At 43.2% G+C, this 24,639-nt stretch overlaps 1 protein-coding gene across 9 annotated transcripts in view; it reads right to left on the bottom strand.

Moving 5' to 3' along the window:
• The window catches only part of MSI2 (musashi RNA binding protein 2), a 663,532-nt gene that overhangs the window by 138,699 nt on the left and 500,194 nt on the right, over positions 1 to 24,639 (bottom strand). For all 9 annotated transcript variants that reach the window (XM_032215200.1, XM_032215201.1, XM_032215197.1 and 6 more), the window contains exon 8: positions 10,719 to 10,801. In XM_032215200.1, coding sequence (XP_032071091.1) covers positions 10,719 to 10,801 — 83 coding nt within the window. The remainder of the gene's footprint in view (positions 1 to 10,718; positions 10,802 to 24,639) is intronic.

Below are 24,639 nucleotides of genomic sequence, written 5' to 3'. Positions count from 1 at the left end.
CTCCATCCTTCGGTGAACTCTCCCCTCGTTGGTCTTCTAAACAAAAAGCTCATATTTATGAAATTTCACTGCATTTCCTAGATATTTACTGCTCCCTAAAGTGCGAGAGAGCTGGGGTAGACTCAGCCACTGTCGTGTGGGGGAAATCTATTTCTAGCCTCAGGCTGGCCAGGGAGCTAATTTTACCGGCTCCGCTCCACTTTGCTTGCCATTTATAACCCAAGAATGTCAAATGGCATATTAAACAAGTGGCAAGCAAATGCCAGCAAAGGACTTAATCAGCGAAGCCCATTATTTGTGTCGGAGCAAAATTATTCCCACCAGGCATAAAAAGAAAGCACAACAGGCACCCTAAAATAACCTTCCTGCGACACGGAGGTGTTTCAGAAATAGAAACCGCACACGTTGTGGGTAGTGAAAGGGAAAGGCTGGGGTTGTTGGTTTTCCCCCCCCCTGCTCCGTGAAATTGTTCCGTACAATAGCGTAGCGGCAGATTGGACTTTTGCAAATCCTTAAAAAGTGTTTCATTATGATTAGCTCATTCTGAGCCCCCCCTCCCCACCTCCAAGTGTCATTTTGTATTCCTTCCATCAAGGTCACTTACTCAGTCGCTGAGAGGCATGGTACAAAATTAGAAAGAAAGGTAAAGCCTTATTTATTTGTTTACTTATATTATTTATCTGGGCCCCTCCCTCCCCCTACTCTGGAGCAGCCCACAAGCAGAAACAACAAAATAATCATGGGTGCCAGCCAGGACTAAAAGTGTCCTAGTCGCAGGACCACTCGACTTAACGACCGCAATTGAGCCCAAAATTTCTGCTGCTCAGCAAGACAGTTGTTAAGTGAGTTTGGTCCCATTTTACAACTGTTTTTAAGTGAATCGCCGCAGTTGTTAAGTTAGTAGCACGGTTGTTAGGTGAATCTGGCTTTCCCATTAACTTTGTTTGTCAGAAGGTTACAACAGGTGATCACGTGACACCGGGACACTGTGACCATCATAAATATGGGTCCGTTGCCAAGCGTCTAGATTTTGATCACGTGACCATGGGGATGCTGCAACGTAAGTGTGAAAAACTGTCATAAGTGTTGTGGCCCGCCAGTGGCCAGCAGATTCAGACAGTGAGGAGGTTGGGGAGGAACATGGGCCAGTCCTGGAGTCTGGGAAAGGCTCTGATGAGGGCTCTGTGTCGGAGGCAGAGAGGGGACCAAGGCCATCTGGTAGTTATTTGCTGCCTCTGGAGTCTGACATCAGCGAAGCAGAAGAACAACAGGAGCCTGTTCCCAGTGTGTGCATGCATAGAGCTGCCAGAAGGCAAGAAGAATTAAGAAAACAGGGTCGATTTGGGAGTAAAGCTTGGAGATGATTGACCCCTCCCATAAGACCTAAAAGAGGAGCAAATGGAACGTAAGCTTTTGCAGGAAGCAATTAGTTCATCTGGTCGGTTCAAGCTTTGAAAAGTTCTGTTTGACTCTGTGCTAAGGTCGGCTTTGCTTTGCATTTGACAGTTAGGTCTCTGGCAGCATTCCAAGGGAGATAAAGGTGGGTGTTTACCAACATTCTCTGCTTGGGCATACTCAATTTAAAAAAAATGTATGGGCCATGTAATAATTTCCCTTGCCATATCTCTTTTCAATTCTTCATTTGATCTTTCTGATAGGCTAGTTAGTTTTCCCAGTTGCAATGATGGCTGTGAAAGTTGGGACCATAAGAAAGGCTGAGAGCCAAAGAATGGAGGCCTTTGAACTCGTGGTGCTGGAGAAGACTCCTGCATTGAATCCCTTGGACTGCAAGGCCATCCAACCGGTCAGTCCTAGAGGAGATCAACCCTGACTGCTCTTTAGAAGGCCAGATCCTGAAGAAGAGACCCAAGTACTTTGGCCCCCCTAATGAGAAGGAAGAAAGACTCCCTGGAGAAGAGCCTCATGCTGGGAAGGATTGAGGGCAAAATACGATGGGGACAACAGAGAATGAGGTGGCTGGATGGAGTCACCAAAGTAGTAGGCTTGAACTTAAATGGACACCAGAGAATGGTAGAGGACAGGAAGACCTGGAGGAACATTATCCATGGGGTTGCACTGAGTTGGACACAACTTTGTAACTAATAACAACATAGGGTAGTTTGGCCTCTGATATTCAGTAAGCCTTTATGGTATATTAGCTTTTTTAAGAGCTGAGGTGGCGCAGTGGGTAGAGTGCAGTACTGCAGGCTACTTCAGCTGACTGTTATCTGCAGTTCGGCGGTTCAAATCTCACCAGCTCAAGGTTGACTCAGCCTTCCATCCTTCCGAGGTGGGTAAAATGAGCACCCAGACTATTGGGGGCAATATGCTGACTCTGTAAACCGCTTAGAGAGGGCTGAAAGCCCTATGAAGCGGTATATAAGTCTAACTAAAAAAAAAAAAAGCTTCAGTGCCTTTTCTTCACTGTCCTCCTGATACAGGGAGTCCTCAAATTATGACTGGTTGTTTAGTAATCGGTCCAAGTTATGATAGGCCTTCCCAGGGCTGCTGATAATCCAGATTTGAAGTTCTGACAGCTAAGCCCACCCCTTGCATTCATACGATTGCATTTTGGGTTGTTTGTAGTGTCCCATGATCACGTGACCCCAATTTACATTCCTCCCCTCCCCCCGAAACTGGCGTTTACTTCTGGTTTCTGGCAAAACTGCCTCTTGTGGATAACAGTTTTGTTGTTATCTTATTTCACAACTGTTTGGGATCAGATGGTGAACTGCTTAATAACCAACACGGTTTGCAATCCTAATTCCAGACTGAAATGCAGTTATAAATTGAGAACTCTCTGTATGCTTCCAATGCCTTTTTTTTCTTCTCCAATTCTCTGGTATCCTTGCCACATTCCACGCCCACCTAGACTCCGGAGTCTGTCAATGTTGCTGTGTGTACGAAGAATATGAATCATTGTTATTATTTTTCTGGTCTTCCTATCCAGGGCTTTTAGTTCTGCTTGAGTCTACTCCACTATTCCAGCTGTGAATCTAATGACTGGAATTGCTCAGGTGTTAATTACCTTGAAATTATTTCCTTCATTGAGTTTGGACTTTTAAGATCTTCTTGACTCCTGTTATGTACTCACTTCTAACCTTCGTCTTGACATAACGGTCAGCTTGAAGGATGCCCAGGTATTTGTGGCAATTGTTTTTTTAATAAAAAGGTTTTATTTCTTTTAAAAAACACAAATATTTCATCATTCGTCAATCATTAAAACATTGAAGTACAATTTTTTTTGTATGCCCCTCCCTCCCTCCACCCCCCAACCCCCTCCTCCTTCCCCCCCCCGACTTCCCAGAACCCGTACACGGTATGGATTTTTAACTAACACAGTCTAAAATCTATTGAGAAAAAAGAAATAAAGAAATTAATGACATTCTACATTGACCTTAGCTTCTTCTTACTGAACTAACTTTAAACAGTTTAAATCATTTCTGATCTTAAGCATAGGCTAACTGGAATTTCTTGGTCCCGTATTTATTTTGTATATAGTCAATCCATTTTTTCCAGTCTCGTTTATATCTCTCATTTGAGTGATCTTTAAGCTATGCCGATATTTTAGCCATCTCGGCTAAGTTTGTGACTTTCAATGTCCATTCTTGGATGTGGCAATTGTTTTCATCCAGACTTCTGATATTATTTCCATAGGGCCGTGATGACACGTATGCCACAGGTGGCATGCGGAGCCCTCTCTGCAAGCACGCAAGCTGTCGTCCAGCTCACCTGTACCGTGCATGCACGCGTGCCTCCAGCCGCCCGGCTGATTTTTGGGTCTCTGTCACGTATGTGGGAGACGCGAGTGCATGTGCGAGGGCGAAGGGGTCATGTGTGCATGTGCAACTGACTGAGAGTGATTTATTGTTAGAATGCAGTATTGCAGGCTAACTCTGCTCACTGCCTGGAGTTCGATCCTGACCGGCTTAAGCTTGACTCAGCCTTCCATTCTTCCGAGGTTGATAAAATGAGGAGCCAGATTGTTGGGGGCAGTATATTGACTCTCTAAACCGCTTATAGAGGGATGTAAAACACTATGAACTGGTATTGCTATTATAATTAGACCTTTTTCTCAGCCATCTAACTGTGCAGTTCAGTTATTTCCACCAAAGTTAAAAGCACTGATGCATCTGGATCACCCCTGTTCCAACCACAATTTCGAAGGCCAGCCCTGATCTCTCCACCTGGAGAAGGAAACAGATCTCTTGTTTTCATTTCAGATGCATCCCACATTGTGCCGAAAGGAACAATATGAAGGATATTATTTCATAGCTCAGTGAAAAATTAGCAAGTCAAATATTGAATTGGCTTATAGCATATGCTAAAGAGACTGTTTTGATCTTATCCAGCTTAACAATAAATTCCATTATTAAATTAAAAGTTGGGAACAGAGATCAGACCAATAAATGAAAGACTGGAAACGCATTTGGGAGAGCAAAAAAGAAAAGTAAGAATCTTTAGCTGGAAATGTTAAAGGTACCATACTAGGTAAAAATATATGGATGGGTTAACTAATCTTCCTGATGCATTATTGTACTGGATCAGCTCTGCATTTATTGTAAATCATCAAAGTCTTTTCTCTGGTCTCGGCAAAAAAGAGTGCTACAGAATACAGAATTGAAAGGAACCTTGGAGGTATTCTAGTCCAACCCCCTACTCTAGCAGGAGATCCAGTGGTGGGATTCAGCCATTTCGCACCACTTCGGGAGAACCGGTTGTTAACTTTCTGAACAGTTGGGTGAACTAGTTGTGGGAAGAAATCATTAGGGCAGAGAACCAGTTCTTAAATTATTTGAATCCCACCACTGAGGAGATCCTATATCATTTTAGACAAATGGCTGTCCAGTCTCTTCTTAAAAGCCTTCAGTGGTGGCGCACCCACATCTTCTGTAGGCAAACTATTTGACTGGTTAATTGTTCTTAGGAAATTTCTAGACTCCAAGTTCTAGGCTGCTTCTCTCCTTGTTCAGTTTCCAACCATTGCTTCTTGTCTTGCCTTCTAGTGCTTTGGAAAATAAGGTGACCCCTTTTAAATTTTGGAAAAACTTTTGGCTTTATTATGTTTAATTGTACCTTGCCCATTCTCCAGGGAGCCCATGGTTATAACCAGTGATTCTCAACCTCAGCAACTTTCAGATGTATGGACTTTAACTCCCAGAATTCTCCAGCCTGCCAACAAGCTGGTTGGAGAATTCTGGGACTTGGAAGTCCAAGTTGCTGAGGTTGAGAAATATTGGTTATGAACAACAGTCCTTCAATGCGCTGAAAAGAAAACTGGACCAGAAACATAGAATTCATTTTATTTTAAACAGAAATGCAAATCCAGGCCTACTGCTCTAAACACAGGGTCTCTTTAGAATAGAATAGAATAGAATAGAATAGAATAGATATTGTAGCTGCTCACTCAGCCCAAGTTAAATCTGAAATTTGACAATTAAATCCAATATTTCACAAATTCCACTGGAACACTAGGATGACACAGCCATCCAAATTGATGGACTGAGTTGAAACTGGGATTGCCTGGAAACGGGGGTGTGGCTTAAAGATCTTGTTGGGCTCAGTCCAATCAAAGAGCGGATAAAGTCAACCCAGTTACTTCCCCTACTATGGAGAATAACAGAGCTGGAAGGGACCTTGGAGGTCTTTTAGTCCAACCCCCTGCTTAGGCAGAAAACCTACATCACTTCAGACAAGTGGATATCCAACATCTTCTTAAAAATGTCCAGTGTTGGAGCATCCACAATTTTTGGAGGCAAGCTGTTCCACTGATTAATTGTTCTCACTATCAGGAAATTTTTCCTTAGTTCTAAATTGCTTCTCTCCTTGATTAGTTTTGACTCATTGCTTCTTGTTGAGGTGCTTTGGAGAATAGTTTGACTCTGTCTTCTTTGTGGCAGCCCCTGAGATATTAGAACACTGCTATCATGTCTCCCCTAGTCCTTCTTTTCATTAACCTACTAGACCTCCCCAGTTCCTGCAACCATTCTTCATATGTTTTAGCCTCCAGTCCCCTAATCATCTTTGTTGCTCTTCTCTGCACTCTCTCTAGAGTCTCACTCAGCATCTTCTCCCAGTTCAATTTAGCATCAGATTTTTTAAGGACTTTCTATTTCTCCAAGAAGTAGATTGCCTTTCCTCAGCACAACTAAATTCTCCTTCTGGTGTGCTTGTTTGTCCCTTACTTCAAACAAAATGCTCCAAATGTACAAAACCTACCGAGCTTCGTGCTAATTAAAATTATTCTCTGTGTTATGCCAGTTTCTGATTGCAGGTTCGTAAGGGGCCATTCCATGCAGAAGTTACCTCTAAAATTGCAGCCTCAGAGTATATATTTTTTCCCCTTTAATGTTTGAAATCTTGTTGACTGAATTGGCTTTAATTACATCAGAGGAAATGTTTAAAATTGCCCTGATTGTAGAGGTTGCATTAAAAAGACCATATTTACGGCATCATTTTATGATGTTCTCCTTAGAAGTCGGTGCAATTCAAGAATTGGAAGGCGGTATAGACTTAGAATTATTTATTGTCGCATTTGAAGGGCCATCAAAAGGATTTTTAAAACAAATACTGCTGGGATCAATTGCTAGGCACTGAATATTTTAATTTGGAATTTATCCCAGCATCAAGAATTGGGAACTCTGGGTTCATGAAGCTGAGATAAAAGTATTATTATATAAAACTGAAAGGTGAAAACTATGCCTGTGTGTTGGTATATGTTGCATTGTTGATTTGCATTGTATGTCAACATCTGAATTTGGTTTTTTTCCTCCCCAAGACAAGGAAAAAAGCTTTTGAGAAGCATGATCAAATTATTTGCAGCTGTTCTGTTTATAATTTGGGGATCTATTTATCATTTTGGCAGTGGTCTGCTCTCCAAGTTTGTTTCAATTTAGTTTCTGAATGTTTCGTTTCTAGACTAGATAACATCATCAGTAGGATTTTCGAAGAAGGGAATTTACAACATGAAAATGGAGAAAAGAAAAAAATAATTGAGAACTACTATTAAAATAAGCTGTATCAACATGAGAGGGTACCAGAAGGGAAAATAAGGCAATTCTTAGAGTAAACCAGAATAACTAAGATACCAGAAAAATTTAAGAAGGCACTAGAAGAAAGAATTACAATGATGTAGGTAATAGAAGACATTAAAAAGCAAAAGAAAGGGAAAACACCAGGACCAGATGGATTACCGGCAGAACTGTACCAAACATTACAAGAAGTATTAAGCAATATAAGATTAGAACTATTTAATGACTTACTAAGGGAGGCAAAGATACCAGAAACATGGACGGAGGCAGACAATATATAACGCTGATACCAAAAGACAACTCAGACCTACAACAAGTTAAAAATTACATTATTAAATGTAGATTATAAAATGTTTGCATCAATAATGGCAGAAAAAATGAAGAGACTCCTAAACGAACTTATACACAAAGACCAAAATGGATTTCTCCCTAAGAGACAGATCAGAGACAATATGCAAACTGTATATGCTAGAACAGTGATTTGTCAGGGCACATGAGGCGCTGCCCTGTCAGTTGGCCAGCGCGCGCATGAGTTCACTCTTTTTTAAAGCCATTTTTCACCCTCCCCAGGCTCCAGAGGCTTTATAGGAGCCTGTGGAGGGCAAAATGAGCCTCCCCGCCCCCAGAGGCCCTCCGGAGGCTTCATGAGCTTCCCTGAAGCCTTCGGAGCGCTCAAAATGAGTTGGATTGGATGGTTCCACCACAATACCGCGAAGCCCTTATCCGCGGAGACATAAGCGCAAACCCTAATCCGCGCTGTCCGAATTGCTAAAGCAAATGCGACCTTACCGCGCTGACATAAGGGCGGAGGGCAAATCCGCGCCTTCCGAAGCACTCAGCACCCTAAACCTAACCCTAACCCTAACCCTAAAGCAAACCCCTAAACCTAATCCTAACCTTAATTTAAAGCGCCCTTCTGTCGCCGCGCTGTTGTCGCGGTGGTGATGACGCGCGGTGATGACGTCGCGGCTTTAGCGACGCGGTTTTATCACCGCTATTTTGACGAGCGCGGTTTTGTCGTGCCACGGGATTGGATTAGAAGACCTCCAAGGTCCCTTCCGGCTTGGTGATTCTATTTGATATATGTCTTGTGTGCCAGTGTAGTCAGTTGATTGTATGATTGACTCTTCATTGGGAGCCATATTTAAATTCTGAGCAGCTTTTTGGTTCTCTTGTTGATTGGTTGTTCGAATGATCTGGTTTCTTACGTATTCACATGGTGGATTTAAATCAATACGCTTGTTAATTACTCCTCTATCTATCGTTATCTTATGTTAGATTGTACTGCTAACCCTGATACTCATATGCATATGTTTTCCTTATATTAATTGGTTTCGAATAATAAAATACGTCAAAAAAAAACCCAGGTCTAGCGAAAAATTAACACTTGCTGACTTCAGAGGGGTAACTGCACATCAAATTTTCACCACAGAAAGGACAAGTGCAGACACAAACAAAAAGAAATGAATGGTTTTAAAGAAATCAGATCTGAGAACAATCAGAAAACCTGGTTCTACTTTCATTCCTAAACATGAAATATTCTTAAGTACAGGGAGTCCTTGACTTACAACCATTCATTTAGTGACCATTTAAAATTACAACGGTACTGAAAAAAGTGACTTACGACCGATTCCACACTTATGACCATTGCAGCATCCCCATGGACTCATACTGAAAATCCGGACACTTTGCAACTGGCTCATATCAATATGACAGTTGCGGTCCCCAGAGTCATGAGACTCAACTTTTGTGACCTTCTGACCAGCAACGTCAATGGGGAGGCCAGATTCACTCACCAACTGTGTTACTAACTTAATAACTGAAGTGATTTGTTCTACCCTCAGGTGCTTTAGAGCAGGGGTCAGCAAACTTAAACACTCAAAGAGCCATTTGGACCCGTTTCCCACAGAAAAGAAAACACCGGGAGCCACAAAGGTCCTAACCGGAAGCCCCCTGTTCAATTCTGGAGCGGACTGGAAGTTCAGTTCCCCCATCATAGAGTCTTTTCCTAGAGTGGCATCCTTTTTCCTCTACCTGTCATAACCGAAAGCCCTATCAATTGTGGAGACAACTGGAAAACCCTCCCCTTGCCATAGAGTCTTCTCCTGGCGCACTGTGCTTCTCTCCCCACCCCACCCCCCACCGAAAGCTCCTCTCAAAATTGTGGTGCTGACCAGTGATGGAGCCGCAGCAGAGGGAGGAAAGAGCCACATGCAGCTCTGGAGCTGCAGTTTGCTGACCCCTGCTTTAGAGAATAGTTTAGCACTGATGACGTTACCTAGTTTGGCGAATGAAAAGCCTGCAAGAAAACACGCAAGCGCAGAGAGCCCCAACGACCCCTCATTTCAACCCTGAGCTACAAATATCAGTTTTATATTTCATGTCAGTTTTGTTCCACTTAACCGTACCTGCACATCCGTGTTTCTCAACTTTGGCCACTTTAAGATGTGTGGACTTTAACTCCCAGAATTCCCTAGTCAAGGCTGAGAAACATTGATGTACATTGTATTAGCAGGCCTTCTCACACCATATCCAACTATGAGACGGCCTAACGTTAATGCAACAACTTTGGGGTTTTGGACTCCATCTTTGTTTTCCCTTTAAGCCAGAGAGGTGAGAAAATGAACCTGAGGCTGTCAGTCGGTTATGTGCGGGCTCTATCACTTGCGCCATCAACCTCCCTTAGATATGCCTCTGAAGCACGAGATGTTGGCCTTCTGAGACTTCAGCCATTTTTGTTTGAAATCTTCACCCACCTCAAATAAATGCTTACCGTATTTTTCGGAGTATAAGATGCACCCTTTTCTTTCAAAAAAGAGGCTTAAAAACTGGGTGTGTCTTATACACTGAATACATCATTTTTGGCCTCCCGAAGCCCAACCCCTTCAACAAAATGGCCGTGCAAAGCCTTTAAGAGGCTTTCAGAGTGATCTTGGGGGCTGCGGAGGGCAGAAATGAATGAAAAATGGGTCGGTTTTTGCTCAATTTTGCCCCCCCCCCCCCCCAGCCCCCCAGGAGCACTAAAGGCTATGCACGCTCTTTTTTTGACAAAAAAACAGGCCCATTTTCACAAAAAAACGAGCCGGTTTTTGCTCATTTGGGGGGGGCACTCCCTAGGAGCACTCTACAAGCCTCCTAAAGGCTATTCATGCCTTTGTGTGTGGGGGGGGAGGGCCCATTTTTGCAGCGTGCAAAAACTTTTTTAAAAAATTTGCCTCTTCATAATCTTGGTGCATCTTATACTCCGGTGCGTCTTATACTCTGAAAAATATGGTAATCTGGTGCTATTTATACCCCTTTGCATTTTGTTAAAGAATAGCTGCCATTCAAAGCACATTCATTGGCAACAATGATGACCTGTACCGGCAGTTGTGGAAGCACGTGAGAGAACCTATCGCATCTGCGCATACGCTAGAAAGGTCACTGAAAAGGTACTTTAGTATTTCGATACCCTTCTGCAGGCTGAAAAGGGGCAGTAGCTTGTGAGGGACAGGCTCCAAAAAATAGGGAAAGCAGAGGCCTAAAGGACAGCTCTATAGACGAAGTATCAGTGGGTGAAAGCAGGCTTGACGGGGTTGGTTCACAAGCTAAAACATCCTCTCAAGAGCAACTCTGAGCGGCCAGTGATTTTTTTAAAAAAGGCCCCCATTTTCTCAAAAATTAGAAGCTTCCATTGGGAAAACTTACCATTTTATTATTGATTTCATGAAAATGAATTTCGCAGACTTTTTCCACCACGTCTTCATTCTCAAAAGTTACAAAGCCAAATCCTAGTGAAAAGACAGAAAGAGAAAGCATTTAAAATAATAATAATAATAATAATAATAATAATAATAATACGTTATTATCTACAAAATTATACTATATTATCTACAAAAAACCCACCCTACTTAGAACAGCTTATATCCTTCAATGTTACCTTAACAGTTCCTAGGTCCTTGGTTAGGATTCGAGCTGTTGAGCTACCAACCAGCCCCAAAGGCTGTGATTAACCACATATAAATAATAATAATTAAAAAATAAAAATAAAGGAGGCCTTCTGAAGACAACTAAGTCGAAAGCTGAATACAAGAAAGAAATAATTGAGAAGCAAGCTGCAAATTGGAAAATCAAAGCTATGCATGGCCAATACTTGAAAAGTATTGAAGGCAAAGCTGACCAAAAGCTAACTTGGAACTGGTTAAGATCAGGAGCACTGAAAAAAGAAACAGAAGGCTTTATTTTGGTAGCTCAAGAACAAGCCTTAGTCACAAATTACATGAAAGCAAAAATTCAGCATGTTATCACCAATAGCAAATGTCACCTCTGTAATGAGAAAGACGAGACAGTCAACCACTTGATCAGCAAAATTTCACAAACTGACTACAATGCCATGACTGAGTTGCTAAGATCATTCACTGGAAAGTGTGCCAAAAGTTTGGATTTGAATACAGCAAAAACCACTGGTACCATCAGGTTGAGAAGGTTTTAGAGAATGAGAAAGTCAAGATCTTGTAGGACTTCAGAATTCAGACTGACAGGCACTTGGCCCACAACACACCTGACATAATAATAGTTGAAAAGAAAAAAGTATGGTTCGTTGACATTGCAATACCAGGTGATGCACGAATTGAAGATAAACAGCAAGAAAAAAAATCACAAAGTACTGGGACTTGCAAATTGAAGTTGAGCGACTGTGGAAAAAGAAATTGAGTGTTGTCCCAATTGTAATTGGAGCCTTGGAGCAATAACTAAAGGGCTACCTCACTATTTAGAAATTCTAAATTTACCTGATTTGAACATTCTGACTCTACCAAAAACCATCCTTCTTGGAACAACTTATATCCTCCGATGTTACCTTAACAGTTCCTAGGTCCTTGGTTAGGACTCGAGCTGTTGAGCTACCAACCAACCCCAAAGGCTGTGAATCTCACCAAAGATTAACAACATAATAATAGTAGTAATTGGAGCCCTTGGAGCAATACCTAAAGGGCTACCTCGCTATTTAAAAATTCTAAATTTATCGGATTTGAACATTCTGATTCTACAAAAACCACCCTTCTTGGAACCTGTGAATCTCACCAAAGATTAACAACATAATAATAATAGTAATTGGAGCCCTTGGAGCAATACCTAAAGGGCTACCTCGCTATTTAGAAATTCTAAATTTATCGGATTTGAACATTCTGATTCTACAAAAACCACCCTTCTTGGAACAGCTTATATCCTCTGACGTTACCTTAACAGTTCCTAGGTCCTTGGTTAGGACTCGAGCTGTTGAGCTACCAACCAGCCCCAAAGGCTGTGAATCTCACCAAAGATTAACCACACAACAACAACAACAACAACAACAACAAACAAGGTTAGACTTCTTTTTGGATTGCTTGAAAAATAAATTACTCTGAGGTATGTTGAATATATCACCAGAACAAACATGTATTGACTAGACATTTCTTTTCCATAGTGGAATTTGCGGGGGGTGGGTGGGGGTGTCACATTTTAAATTTAAAAAAAAATAAATATTTAAGATAAATATGGATTTCAGTCAACAAGGTGCTGTAGAGGTGAAAACAAGATGTGCTTCTCTATTCCTTACCTCCAACGCTAGCAGGTATCATTCCTATACATTTAAATGTGTACTTTAAATGGGATATTTTAACCTTGAAATTAAAGGGGCATACAAGATTTGCAGTGCCTGACAGATTCTGAGTAATAATCCTACTATTCCTTGTTCAGGAAGCTCTACAGCTGGGGTATCCAATCTTAGTAACTTTAATACTTGTGGATGTCAACTCCCAGAATTCCCCAGCCAGCTGTGCTCATGTTTAATTGTTTTCATCTGTATCTAATTACAGATTACAGATTCAAAAACTTCAGCAACGGGTTCTCTGCCTGGTTGCTGGGTGGGTGTAGCCATGGCCTAGTTGGTGTCCTGCATCACAGCGGAGGAGTGCGTTTTCGCCTTCCCCAGGTTCCAGAGGCTTTCCTTGAGCCTCTGGGAGGGCGGAAACTACCTTGCCCAGGCTCCGGAGATACTCCGGAAACCAGAAATGGGTCCGTTTCCAGCCTTCCGGGAGGCCCATTTCTAGTCTTCCGGAGTCTCTGAGAGGCCCTTTTTTTGCCCTCCCCGAGCCTCCACACGGGCTTTGCATGTACCTCACATCCAAAATGGGCCGTGTGGACACTCCTGGGAGGAGCGGAGTGGGAAGTGTGGAGCAGGGCCAGGCAGAGGTGGGATTTGGAGGTTCTCTGAACTGGCCATAACATTAGCTACGGGTTCTCCCAAACCCAGGCGAACCCGTGGCAGCCCACCCTTGGACCTAATGGCCATATTCAAAAATTAATTGACTAATCCAATGTTTCTCAAGCTTGGCAGTTGGAAGACGTGTGGACTTCAACTCCCAGAATTCTGGGAGGGGAATTTCTGGGAGGGGAATTCTGGAAGTTGAAGTCCACACGTCTTCCAACTTGAGAAACCCTGGGGCAATCCACTGCCTACTGCCAGGAAAAGGGGTGAACTTTGCAAGCTTTTTTTTCTGCAAATGCACTGGAGGGAGCTCTGAGCAAGCCCACGATAAAAGAAGACAGCATCAAAGGAACTTGGCCACAGTTGAGAAGGGTTAAAAAGAAACCCACATTGCTCTGCCTGGAAAACGGTCGGTATTATTATCAACGCTTTTTTGGATCTAAGTGCTCTAGCTGTTGCAGCGGCTGTATGAGGTCAGCCAAGATCCAGAGGTGGTTATTTGTCTCTTTCTTCCTGAATTACTTCCTCTAATACCTCATCAGGATATCCGGAGGCCTTGAAGGATCTGGGAGCATTGCAGGCCTCTCATCTGTTCGGCACGGGCAGCTTCAAACGAGCTTCTGATTTGGGCCCACATTAAGACCATTTGATGCCTGCTGTCTGCCCTTTAGCTATACGCTATGTTTTCCTGTCTAGTTTTTCAACTCTTCTGGGCAAAACCTGAACTGATTTCTTTTCTTCCTTCCTTGTTTTTTTTTTTTTAACAGCAAGCCCCCATGTAGTTTAATGATTATCACACATCTTCTCTGGGATGGGGGAATTGACTGTCACGTTTCTGGCACCTGCTCAACGGATGAATAAATATAGAAATCCATTAAAATAAAGTGACGGCTCTAGTGAGTAAACCGATTGCACAGAATCCGATTCCCAAAATAGACCGCAGAGATCTGGCAGCTATTAACAGGGAAGGAATTCTACCCTCGGCAGACGCCAAAAACCTTTGCTCCGCGTGGCAACTGCAGGCTCGGGAAATTAACATTTCGTCAATGGTGATGTGATCCACATCATTTGCACTTGTGTACACCAACCATCTGCATGGAGCAGAGGAGCACCTCGCAGACATCAAAGCCGGCGAGCAGGATTACAAATGGAGAGCATCCACCGAGCGACGCGAATTTATACCTTCCAAATTCATAAACCTTGATGTGTCTCTCTCCCCCCACCTCCCCCAGGCGAACGGAGCGGGACCTAGTCAGCTTCAGACATTCAGACATGTCTAGGGCCAACTGCGGAAGAAAAGAGCATAAACAAGGTTCACTGGCGCATGGAGACCCAGTTGGGAGATGTGACTTGGATTACACAACGTGGCCCAATGTCAGCCAGTCTTGCATGATCAACAGAGACATCTCTGTCGTCGTGGCCGACTTCTGGAATAGCGTCCCTCTGGAAATCCATACAGCTCCCACCCAGCAGCTGTTCCCCAATCCTCTGAAAACTGGCTCTGCTCCCGGATTTGGGGTGAAGGTGGCTGCCGGGCCTCTGTTAGTTTTCCTTTGATGAGCTGGATGTTTGTGTAGGTAGCCCTCGACTTACAACCAGAACTGAGCCCAAAATTTATACTGCTAAAGGGAGGCATAGGCTAAGTGAATTTTGCACAATTTTATGACTTTTCTTGCCACAGTTTGTCAGGGTTTCAAGCAACACACCCAATGGAATCAAAACTTCAAGGCAGGCATGTTCCTCAAAGTACAGATTTATTAGGCATGTCATATTGGCACATCTGGGGTAAGCTCGACTCTAACCCCCCACCCCCTTTGGGTTTTCCCCCAGTTAAAAGTAAAGTTTCCTTTCCTCTGCCCATGCAATCCATTACATGGTCCAATCAGGTCACAGTCCAAGGGTCATTTGGCCTCAGATCAGTGGTGAAATTCAATTTTTTTTACTACCGGTTCTATAAGCGTGGCTTGGTGGGCGTGGTGTGGCTTGGTGGACGTGGCAGTGGAAGAATATTGCAAAATATCCATCCCCACCCCATTCTGGGGCCAGCCAGAGGTGGCATTTGTCGGTTCTCCGAACTACTCAAAATTTCTGCTACTAGTTCTCCAAACTACTCAAAATTTCTGCTACTGGTTCTCTGAACTACTAAAAATTTCTGCTACTGGTTCTCTGAACTACTCAAAATTTCTGCTACTGGTTCTCTGAACTACAAAAATTTCTGCTACTGGTTCTCTGAACTACTCAAAATTTCTGCTACTGGTTCTCTGAACTACTCAAAATTTCCGCTACCGATTCTCCAGAACCTGCCAGAACCTGCTGGGTTTCACCCCTGCCTCAGATCCCTCCTCCTTAGCACCTGGTGGGAAAGTCCTTGACCAAGTCCAAACATCACCCACCAGCATACACAGAAGATGGTGAGAACAAGACTCCTCCAGTACAATATAATTCCCTTCCCCAATACTATGCACCCTCCCGTTCCTATGGCAGCCGATAGCAAGCAAGCGTAACAAGCAAAACAAAGGTTGACATCCGAAACACCTTTGCTGCCTCTAAACCCAAAACACAGCATAGCCCGAGCAGATATTTTAGGTAAATTTCAAGCAACTTCTGAAGTTTTTGCTTTCTAACTTCAATTTTCCTTTGATGATAGCTTGTGAATTCTATTCTCTTCCTCTCTGCCCACGGCTTATGTTGGTTGACCTTCCTGTCTGAATTGGACAACAACCAAAGAACACAGTGGCTGGCCACCATTAAAACTGACCCCTGCCACAGCCTAGAAGAATTCAAAGAAGCAGTGCAAGATCGGAAGATCTGGACAAATCTGACCCATAGAATCGCCAAAGTGAAACTCAACTGAATGGACATCATCATCACACCAAAAAATGGATCGCACCACTATAGGATGCTGATCTCAATAGCTCTCCTCTAAAAGAGCCGTGGTGGCGCAGTGGCTAGAATGCAGTATTGCAGGCTGACTTTGCTCACTGCCAGCTGTTCGATCCTGACCAGCTCAAGGTTAACTCAGCCTTCCAAGGTTGGTAAAGTGAGGACCCAGATTGTTGGGGGCCATAGGCTGACTCTATAAATAGTTTAGAGAGGAATGAAAAGTGCTATAAAGTGGTATATAAGTCTAAATGCTGTTGCTATTGAAAAAACAATTACTACCAACTTGCCTTCCATTGAGGACCTGTATACTGCACGAGTCAAAACGTGGGCCGTGAATTTATTTACACACCCCTCACATTCTGAACATAAATTGTTTCAACTCCTACCCTCAAAACGACGCTATAGAGTACTGCACACCGGAATAACTAAACACAAGAACAGTTTTCCATCACTCTGCTAAACAAATAATTCCCTCAACACTTGTTCCTATCACCCATCTCCTCCCACTTATGGCTGTATGACTGTAACTTTGTTGCTTGTATCCTTACGATTTATATTGATTGTTTTCTAGTATGATTTGATTGCTTATTTGTACCCTATGACTATAAGGTATTGTACCTTATGATTGGTGATGAATGTATCTTTTATGTACACTGGGAGCATATGCACTGAAGACAAATTCCTTGTGTGTCCAATCACACTTGGCCAATAAAGAATTCATTCATTCATTCATTCATTCATTCATTCCTTCGTAAGAGCCGAGGTGGCGCAGTGGTTAAATGCAGCACTGCAGGCTACTTCAGCTGACTGCAGTTCTGCAGTTCGGCAGTTCAAATCTCACCGGCTCAGGGTTGACTCAACCTTCCATCCTTCCAAGGTGGGTAAAATGAGGACCCGGATTGTTGTTGGGGGCAATATGCTGACTCTGTAAACCGCTTAGAGAGGGCTGAAAGCCCTATGAAGCGGTATATAAGTCTAACTGCTATTGCTATTGCTATTGCTATTCATTCTATCTATCTATCTATCTATCTATCTATCTATCTATCTATCTATCTATCTATCATCTATCATCTATCATTATCTATCTATCTATCTATCTATCTATCTATCTATCTATCTATCTATCTATCTATCTATCTATCTACCTACCTACCTACCTACCTACCTACCTATCTATCATCTATCATTATCTATCTATCTATCTATCTATCTATCTATCTATCTATCTATCTATCTATCTATCATTATCTATCTATCTATCTATCTATCTATCTATCTATCTATCTATCTATCTATCATCTATCTATCTACCTACCTACCTACCTACCTATCTACCTATCTATCATCTATCATTATCTATCTATCTATCTATCTATCTATCTATCTATCTATCATTATCTATCTATCTATCTATCTATCTATCTATCTATCCATCCATCCATCCATCCATCCATCCATCCATCCATCCATCCAACCATCCATCCATTTCTAAGCGTACCATCTTCCTTTTTCTCAGCTGGCTGTCTGTCTTTACTCTCTCAGCCACTCTGTTTAATTGCTCCCTAATTGTCCACTTTTGTTTCCAGTTGGATGCCTTGGTTTCAGTTGACTAACTATGACATGCCTGAAATTTGGGGGCGGTATTAAGTCATTACGGGTATGATTAGTACTGCACACCACAGGGACCCAGATTTTTTTTTTTTTTGCCCAAGTTTAGGAAGTCCACTTCTGCAAGTCATTAATTGCTTGATTGCCAGAAACATCTTCATCATTAGGAACTCATTAGCAAATAATGCAGCAGAGGGCTTCAGTTTTGACCCCTCCCCCCCTTCCTTCGTTTGCCAGTAAGGCAAAGCAAAGAGGGATTTCTCGGAGAACAGCAGCAATCTTGCCAACCAAACCAGACACTTCACCACCACCAATGTTCAAGTTCTCCAAATTCTGTGTTGCTTCAGGCCTGCAAAATATTCCTCCAGCACTCTTGTTCAAGAGCCAGATAACAATCACGTTCAAAGATGATTTAACAACAGAAAATCACTTTGTCTTCTCTGCTATCCCAAAGGTGCTGTTGAAAAGGCAACTGGGCTTTTGGGTTTTTCCCCCCCACCTTGAAAATGTTTCACTTCTCATCCAAAAAGCTTCTTTAGTTCTGAAGAACTCAGAACTGTAGAAGCGTCATCAATCAATCAAGCAGAATAGAGACAGAAGGGACCTTAGAGGTCTTCTAGTCCAACCTTCTACTCTAGCAGGAGAAACTATACGATTTCAGATAGGTGGCTGTCTTTTCTTAAAAATCTCCAGAAGAAGAACTCAGAACTGAAGAAGCTGCTTGGATGAGAAGCGAAATGTTTTCAAGGGGACACTCCCCCCTCCCCCCAATGGTGAAATTCATTTTTTTTTACTACCGGTTCTGTGGGCGTGGTTTGGTGGGCGTGGTTTGGTGGGCGTGGCTTGGTGGGCATGCCAGGGGGAGGATACTGCAAAATCTGGGGCCAGCCAGGGGTGGTATTTGCTGGTTCTCCGAACTCAAACTTTCCGCTACCGGTTCTCCAGAACCTGCTGAATTTCACCCCTGCTCGCAAGAAAGCCCATTTGCTTTTTGACCGGATGACTGAGAATCTCTCTAGGCCAGGAGTGTCCAAACTTGGGAACTTTTAAGACTTGTGGACTTCAACTCCCAGAATTCCCCTGGCTGGGGAATTCTGGGAGTTGAAGTCGACAAGTCTTAAAGTTCCCAAGTTTGGACACTCCTGGCCTAGGCATTTCTCCTCTGCTACATTCTTAGAAGAGGAAGCAGAAAATGTTTCACTTAAGAAACTAGGATGGCAAGTTAACTCTCAAAAATAGGATTTAGAATTCCCCTTGGAATAAATAAATCCACGGGTTTGTCTGAATCATTCCAGTTTCAAGTAAAATGGAAGATGGGTTTCCTCTCTAGCTCTTCCTATTTAATCAGGGACAGCTCTTGGTTTTGGTCTCTGCACCTAGAAGACTCTTTCCTGAGTTTTGCCTGTGGAGGGTACTCATTCACAATCATGCTTGTATGAGCTGCTGTTACTTGATTGTTCTCAAGAATTGTTTATCCCCGAGTAAAGAAATGTTTAGTTCTCAGCTTAGCACAAAGGAAGCACTGGGGACTGAAAGGTTACAAGCAGTAACTTGGCATGATATTGTCCTCTTGGAGAATGTCTTGGTAGTCTAGTCACTTAACCATCGGCATACAAAGGAGAGAGTCCGCTGGAAATGCAGATCTTTTTTTAAAAAAAATTGTGATCAGGATCAGCTAATTTAAAGTCTTGTACATCTCCGATATCCAAAATATGAGGAATAGTTGCCAACAAAGCCTTCCTGTTCATAGGAAGGTTTTTCTATAGAGAAACGAAAGCATTATTAGTTAGTCAACGAGAAAAGCGGAGAGAAAAAAAATTGTCCAGTTCCTCCCAAATAGAAGTACATGGAAAAGACAGGAGAGGAGAGATGGGGAGGGGAAGAGAGAAAAAGAAGCATGTGGAAAAGAGAGGAGAGGAGGGAGGGGAGAGGAGAGAGAGGAGATAAAGCATATGGAAAAGAGAGGAGAGGAGGGAAGGGAGAGGAAAGAGAAGAGAAAGAGCACACGGGAAAGAGAGGAGGGAGGGGAGAAGAGGGAGAGGAGAAGAGGGAGGGGAGAGGAGGAGAGGAGAGAAAGCACATGGAAAAGAGAGGAGAGGAGGGAGGGGAGGAAGGGACAGAGGAAGGAAGGAAAGAAGGAAGGAAGGAAGGAAGGAATTTCTTCTCCATACTTCATTAGTTAAGATAATGAATATGCACCATTTTTAAATAACCTCAAGTCTTAAAGCAATTTTGGATTAAGCAGACAATTACTTTTTATGGGTGGTACAAAGATTCAACAACAACAACAAAAAACACCCGTTTCCAAAAACATTTAGGAAAAATTAACGCAAAACAACAGAGCTGGTTTAAAAGGGTGAGATAAGTGGGAATCTGGTTGTCAAGGAGTGTGCATTTTTTAAAATGGAATTATACTGCGTCCTCTTGAATGAAGGTTATTATTGGGCACTAACAAGCTCTATTTAAGAGATAAGGGCATTTAACAGAGTCAAACAGGCTGTTCCCCCCCTCCCTTTATTCAGATGAATTCGGAGAGGGGAGGGAGGAAAAACAGTGAAATAAAGGGGGCACAACCAGAATGGAGAATTTCCCCTAAAAGGTGATCATCAAAACTGAATGACTGGAGTGTGGGTGTGGGTCCACATTTCAAAGACAAGGAAAAAAAGAAATGCAAATAAAAATACTTTTGGAAATCGAACAGCTTGGATCTTTCAAGCAGACTTATGAAATCCAGTCTTTTCACACAGAGAAGTGGGCAAGACAGATGCTAACACCCATCACCCCAGGCTGTACAACTAGGCAGCGCTCCTGAGCAGAACCCTCTATCTACCCTAGGGGCAAAACTACAGCTCCCATCCTCCATGGCCAGCAGAGTGAAACCAACCCCTTGGCTGAAGAAAAGGCTACGATGCAAAGTTTGCTACAGTTTCAAGAAAATCAGAACATACATTTCTTTCTTTCTTTCTCTCTTTCTTTCTTTCTTTCTCTCTTTCCTTCCTTCCTTCCTTCTTTCGCTCTCTCTTCCTTACTTTCTGTTTCTTCTCTTTTTCTTTATTTATTTCCTTCCTTCCTTCCCTCCCTCCTTCCTTCCCTTCTTTTAATTATTTTTCCCTTAATATAAAATACAAATGAAAATAAAGACAATGGGGGGAAGGAAAAGGGGATAATGGAAAGGAGAATTTTAAAAAGAAGCAACGTCCAACTGTTTTCAGTGCAGTAAATTACACAACAAGATTATAGATAATCTCAACTTTCTATTTTATATATAAAGAAAGTAAATACTGCCCATTTCCATAACCATACCCTATTTTCAGTGTTGGCTAACCTTTTCGGCACAGAGTGCAATGCGGCGTGACACCCCCCCCCCACTTGCATGCACCCCATCCCCACCCATGCCCCCTCCCCGTGTGCACCCTGACCCCTTGAATGCATTTATGACCCTTCTGTGTGTGCTATATTCCCTGCATATGCGCGCACGTCTCCCGCATGCGCTCCGCCCCCCTTCCCGTGCATGCGCAGCAGAGACCTGAAAACCAGCTGGCTGATGGGAGGCACAAGTGCATGCATGGCAGAGCTGAGGTGATGGCTTGGGTGCCCACAGAGAGGGCTCTGGGTGCCACTTATGGCACGTGTGCCATAGATTCGCCATCACTGCCCTCTTTCATCGTCACAACTGGGTTTAAGATTTCTGACTTCAGAGTGTTTTTCTTCCTGGATTACGCACCCCGCGTCACTTCTCCATCTGAACCTAAAACCGACCCTTCTGAATTTGCCCTCGACATCCGAGAAAGTTGCCCAAGTAAGTCAGGCCATTTGCCCCAGGCATACACATACATTCATGCCCGTCTCTGCGCCTATTTGTCAGCAGCCCCTGACAGGAGGAGTGTACAGGATTGTAGTGTACATGATTAAAACAGTACCAAAATTGGTAGACGCTATAAATAAAATTAACAAGGCGTGACAGAAGTGCCAAGCCCTGATAGCTTGCAAAAAAATTATGCTTCTGCAGGCTGCCATTTTGGTGGGCTTCCCCTACCCCCCACTCTCTGCTTCCCTCCTCCAAGCTATATTTCATGCTTGCTGTTTGCTGCTGAAGAGACCCTGTGTTAGGTTAACTGAAATATGGATCTGATGACACTACAGCCATGCAATACCGGGGTGAAGGGTCTGAGATTTATGCGCCGCCAGTGACTGAACGACATCAAGTGTTGTTTCACTCTGTGAATACAAGCAAACCCGCGTGGGAGACAATGGTGGTCCATTCCCAGGACCTCCCTTTTCCCTGCTTCAAATGTTTAAAACTTAGAAAAGAAATGCGACGTTTTTTAAAAGAGACCTATGGCAATATGGGACCCAGGTAGTTCTCGACTTACAACTGTAACTGGGATCAGAATTTTCATTGCTAAGCAAAGCGCACCAGGTTTTACTGTATTTTGCCACTGTTCTTAAGCGAATCCCTGCAGCAGTTTAAATGAATCGCCCGGAAATGAAGCAAATCCAGCTTCCCCTATTGACTGTGCCAGAGGTTGGTTGGGAAGGTGATCAAATGACCCTGGCATGCTGCAACTATTAAAAATATAGGTATTGGTTGAGCTAGGACCAACCATTGAGTCCGAAATTTCTGTTGTTAAGTAAGATAGTTGTTGTCCCATTTTACTAACTTACTTGCCGCAATGGTTAAGTGAATCACTGCAATGAAGGTTGTTAAGTGAATCTGGGTTTCCCCACTGACTTTGCTTGTGAGAAGATCACAAAAGGGGATCCTGGGAACCCTGCAACCGTCATACATGCACTCCTGTTGCCAAGAGTCTGAAGTCTGATCAGGGGACCATGGGGCTGCTGCAGGGGTGGGTTCCTGCCAGTTCTAACCTCTTCTATAGAAGAGGTTCCACAAATCTACAGTGCCGTTTAGAACCGGTTCCAGCTCCCTCCCCCCCCCCCCCGCCTGTCCGCACATCATCAAGATGAAGAGCAGGGGGAGGAATTCTGGGAGTTGAAGTCCACAAGTCTTAAAGCTGTCAAGTTTGAACACCCCTGGGGTTTTTTTTCCTAAAGGGTTAGGGGTGCAAGGGTCTTGTAACTTGACAGCTTTAAGATTTGCGGGCTTCAAATGCCAGAGTTTCTGAGCCAACATTTTGGTTGCTAAGCAAGAGAGTTATTAAGTGAGTTTCACCACATTTTACAAGTTGGCCACACCCACCCAGTCACATGGCTAGCAAGCCACTCCCACCCGGTCACATGGCTGGCAGGCCACTCCCACCCAGTCACATGGCTGGCAAGCCACTCCCACAAAGCAGGCCAAACCTACAGAAGAGGTTCTAAAAAAATTTGAAACCCACCACTGGGCTGCTGCAACAGTTGTTAAGTGTGAAAAGGGTTCAGAAGTCACTTTTTCCAGTGCCGTTGTAAGTCTGAATGGTCACTAAATGAATGGTTGTAAGCCGAAGACCACCTGTACCATGGGGATGGTGAGGAGGTTGTAAGTGTGGTAAGTCACTTTTTTCACTTAACAAGCATGTGCCCTAACTTAACACATGCGGTGATCCACTTAACTAACGTGGCAAGACAAGTCGTAAAATGGGGCAAAAGTCACTTAGAAATGTTTCATTTAGCAACATAAATTTTGGACTCAATTGTGGTCGTAACTCGAGGATTATCTGTATACCAAACTGGAGCCTTCCAGAGGTGATGGATTTCATCTCACCCAGACTCTAGCCAGCACGGCATCTTAGCAGCAGCTCAGTGCTATTAAAATCAACCCCAGCAAGGGGTGAGAAGAAACATGAAAAATGGACTTAGCTGAATAATTTCTCCCACGCTGTTTCCATACTTTCCATTAAACTTTCCACAGGCACAAGTAATGCAAAAAAAAAGGAAGAGGGACTTTGAATTTTTGCCTACAAAATTATACTGGAAAGTCTTGTTTTATCCTAGGCTGGGTTAACAGAGGGATAGAATCAATTTGACACGAATTGTTGGTATCACTTTTGGAACACTGCATCCAGTTTTACTTTCCATATTATAAAAAAGATGTGGAGACTCTAGAAAGAGTGCAGAGAAGAGCAACCAAGAGGATTAGGGGACTGGAGGCTGAAACATATGAAGAACGGTTGCAGGAAATGGGTATGTCTAGTTTAATGAGAAGAAGGACTAGGGGAGACATGATAGCAGTGTTCCAATATCTCAGGGGTTGCCACAAAGAAGAGGGAGTCAAACTATTCTCCAAGGCACCTGAGGGTAGAACAAGAAGCAATGGGTGTAAACTAATCAAGGAGAGAAGCAACCTGGAATTAAGGAGAAATTTCCTGACAGTTAGAACAATTGATCAGTGGAACAGAAGTTGCCTCCAGAAGTTGTGGATGCCCCAACACTGGAAGTCTTTAAGAAGATGTTGGATAGCCATTTGTCTGGAACGGTATAGGGTTTCCTGCCTAGGTAGGGGTTGGACTAGAAGACCTCCAAGGTCCCTTCCAACTCTGCTATTGTATTTATTTATAAGAATGGTTGCTGGATTTGGGTACGTCTAGTTTAATGAAAAGAAGGACTAGAGCTGACATGAGAGCAGTGTCCCAATATTTAGAACAGAATAGATCAACAGAGTTGGAAGGGACCTTGGAGGTCTTCTAGTCCAACCCCCTGGTCAGGCAAGAAACCCTACACCATTTCAGACAAATGGCTGTCCAATCTCTTCTTAAAAACTTCCAATGTTGGAGCATTCACAACCTTTTGCAGGAAAGTTGTTCCACGGATTAATTGTTCTAACTGTAAGGAAATTTCTCCTCAGTTCTAGGTTGCTTCTCTCCGTGACTAGTTTCCATTCATTGCTTCTTGTTCTACCCTCAGGTGCCTTGGAGAATAGCTTGACTCCCCCTTCTTTGTGGCAGCCCCTGA

This window comes from Thamnophis elegans, chromosome 4, assembly GCF_009769535.1.
Source record: "Thamnophis elegans isolate rThaEle1 chromosome 4, rThaEle1.pri, whole genome shotgun sequence".
Lineage (NCBI taxonomy): Eukaryota > Metazoa > Chordata > Lepidosauria > Squamata > Colubridae > Thamnophis > Thamnophis elegans.
This window is presented reverse-complemented; position numbering and strand designations above follow the sequence as displayed.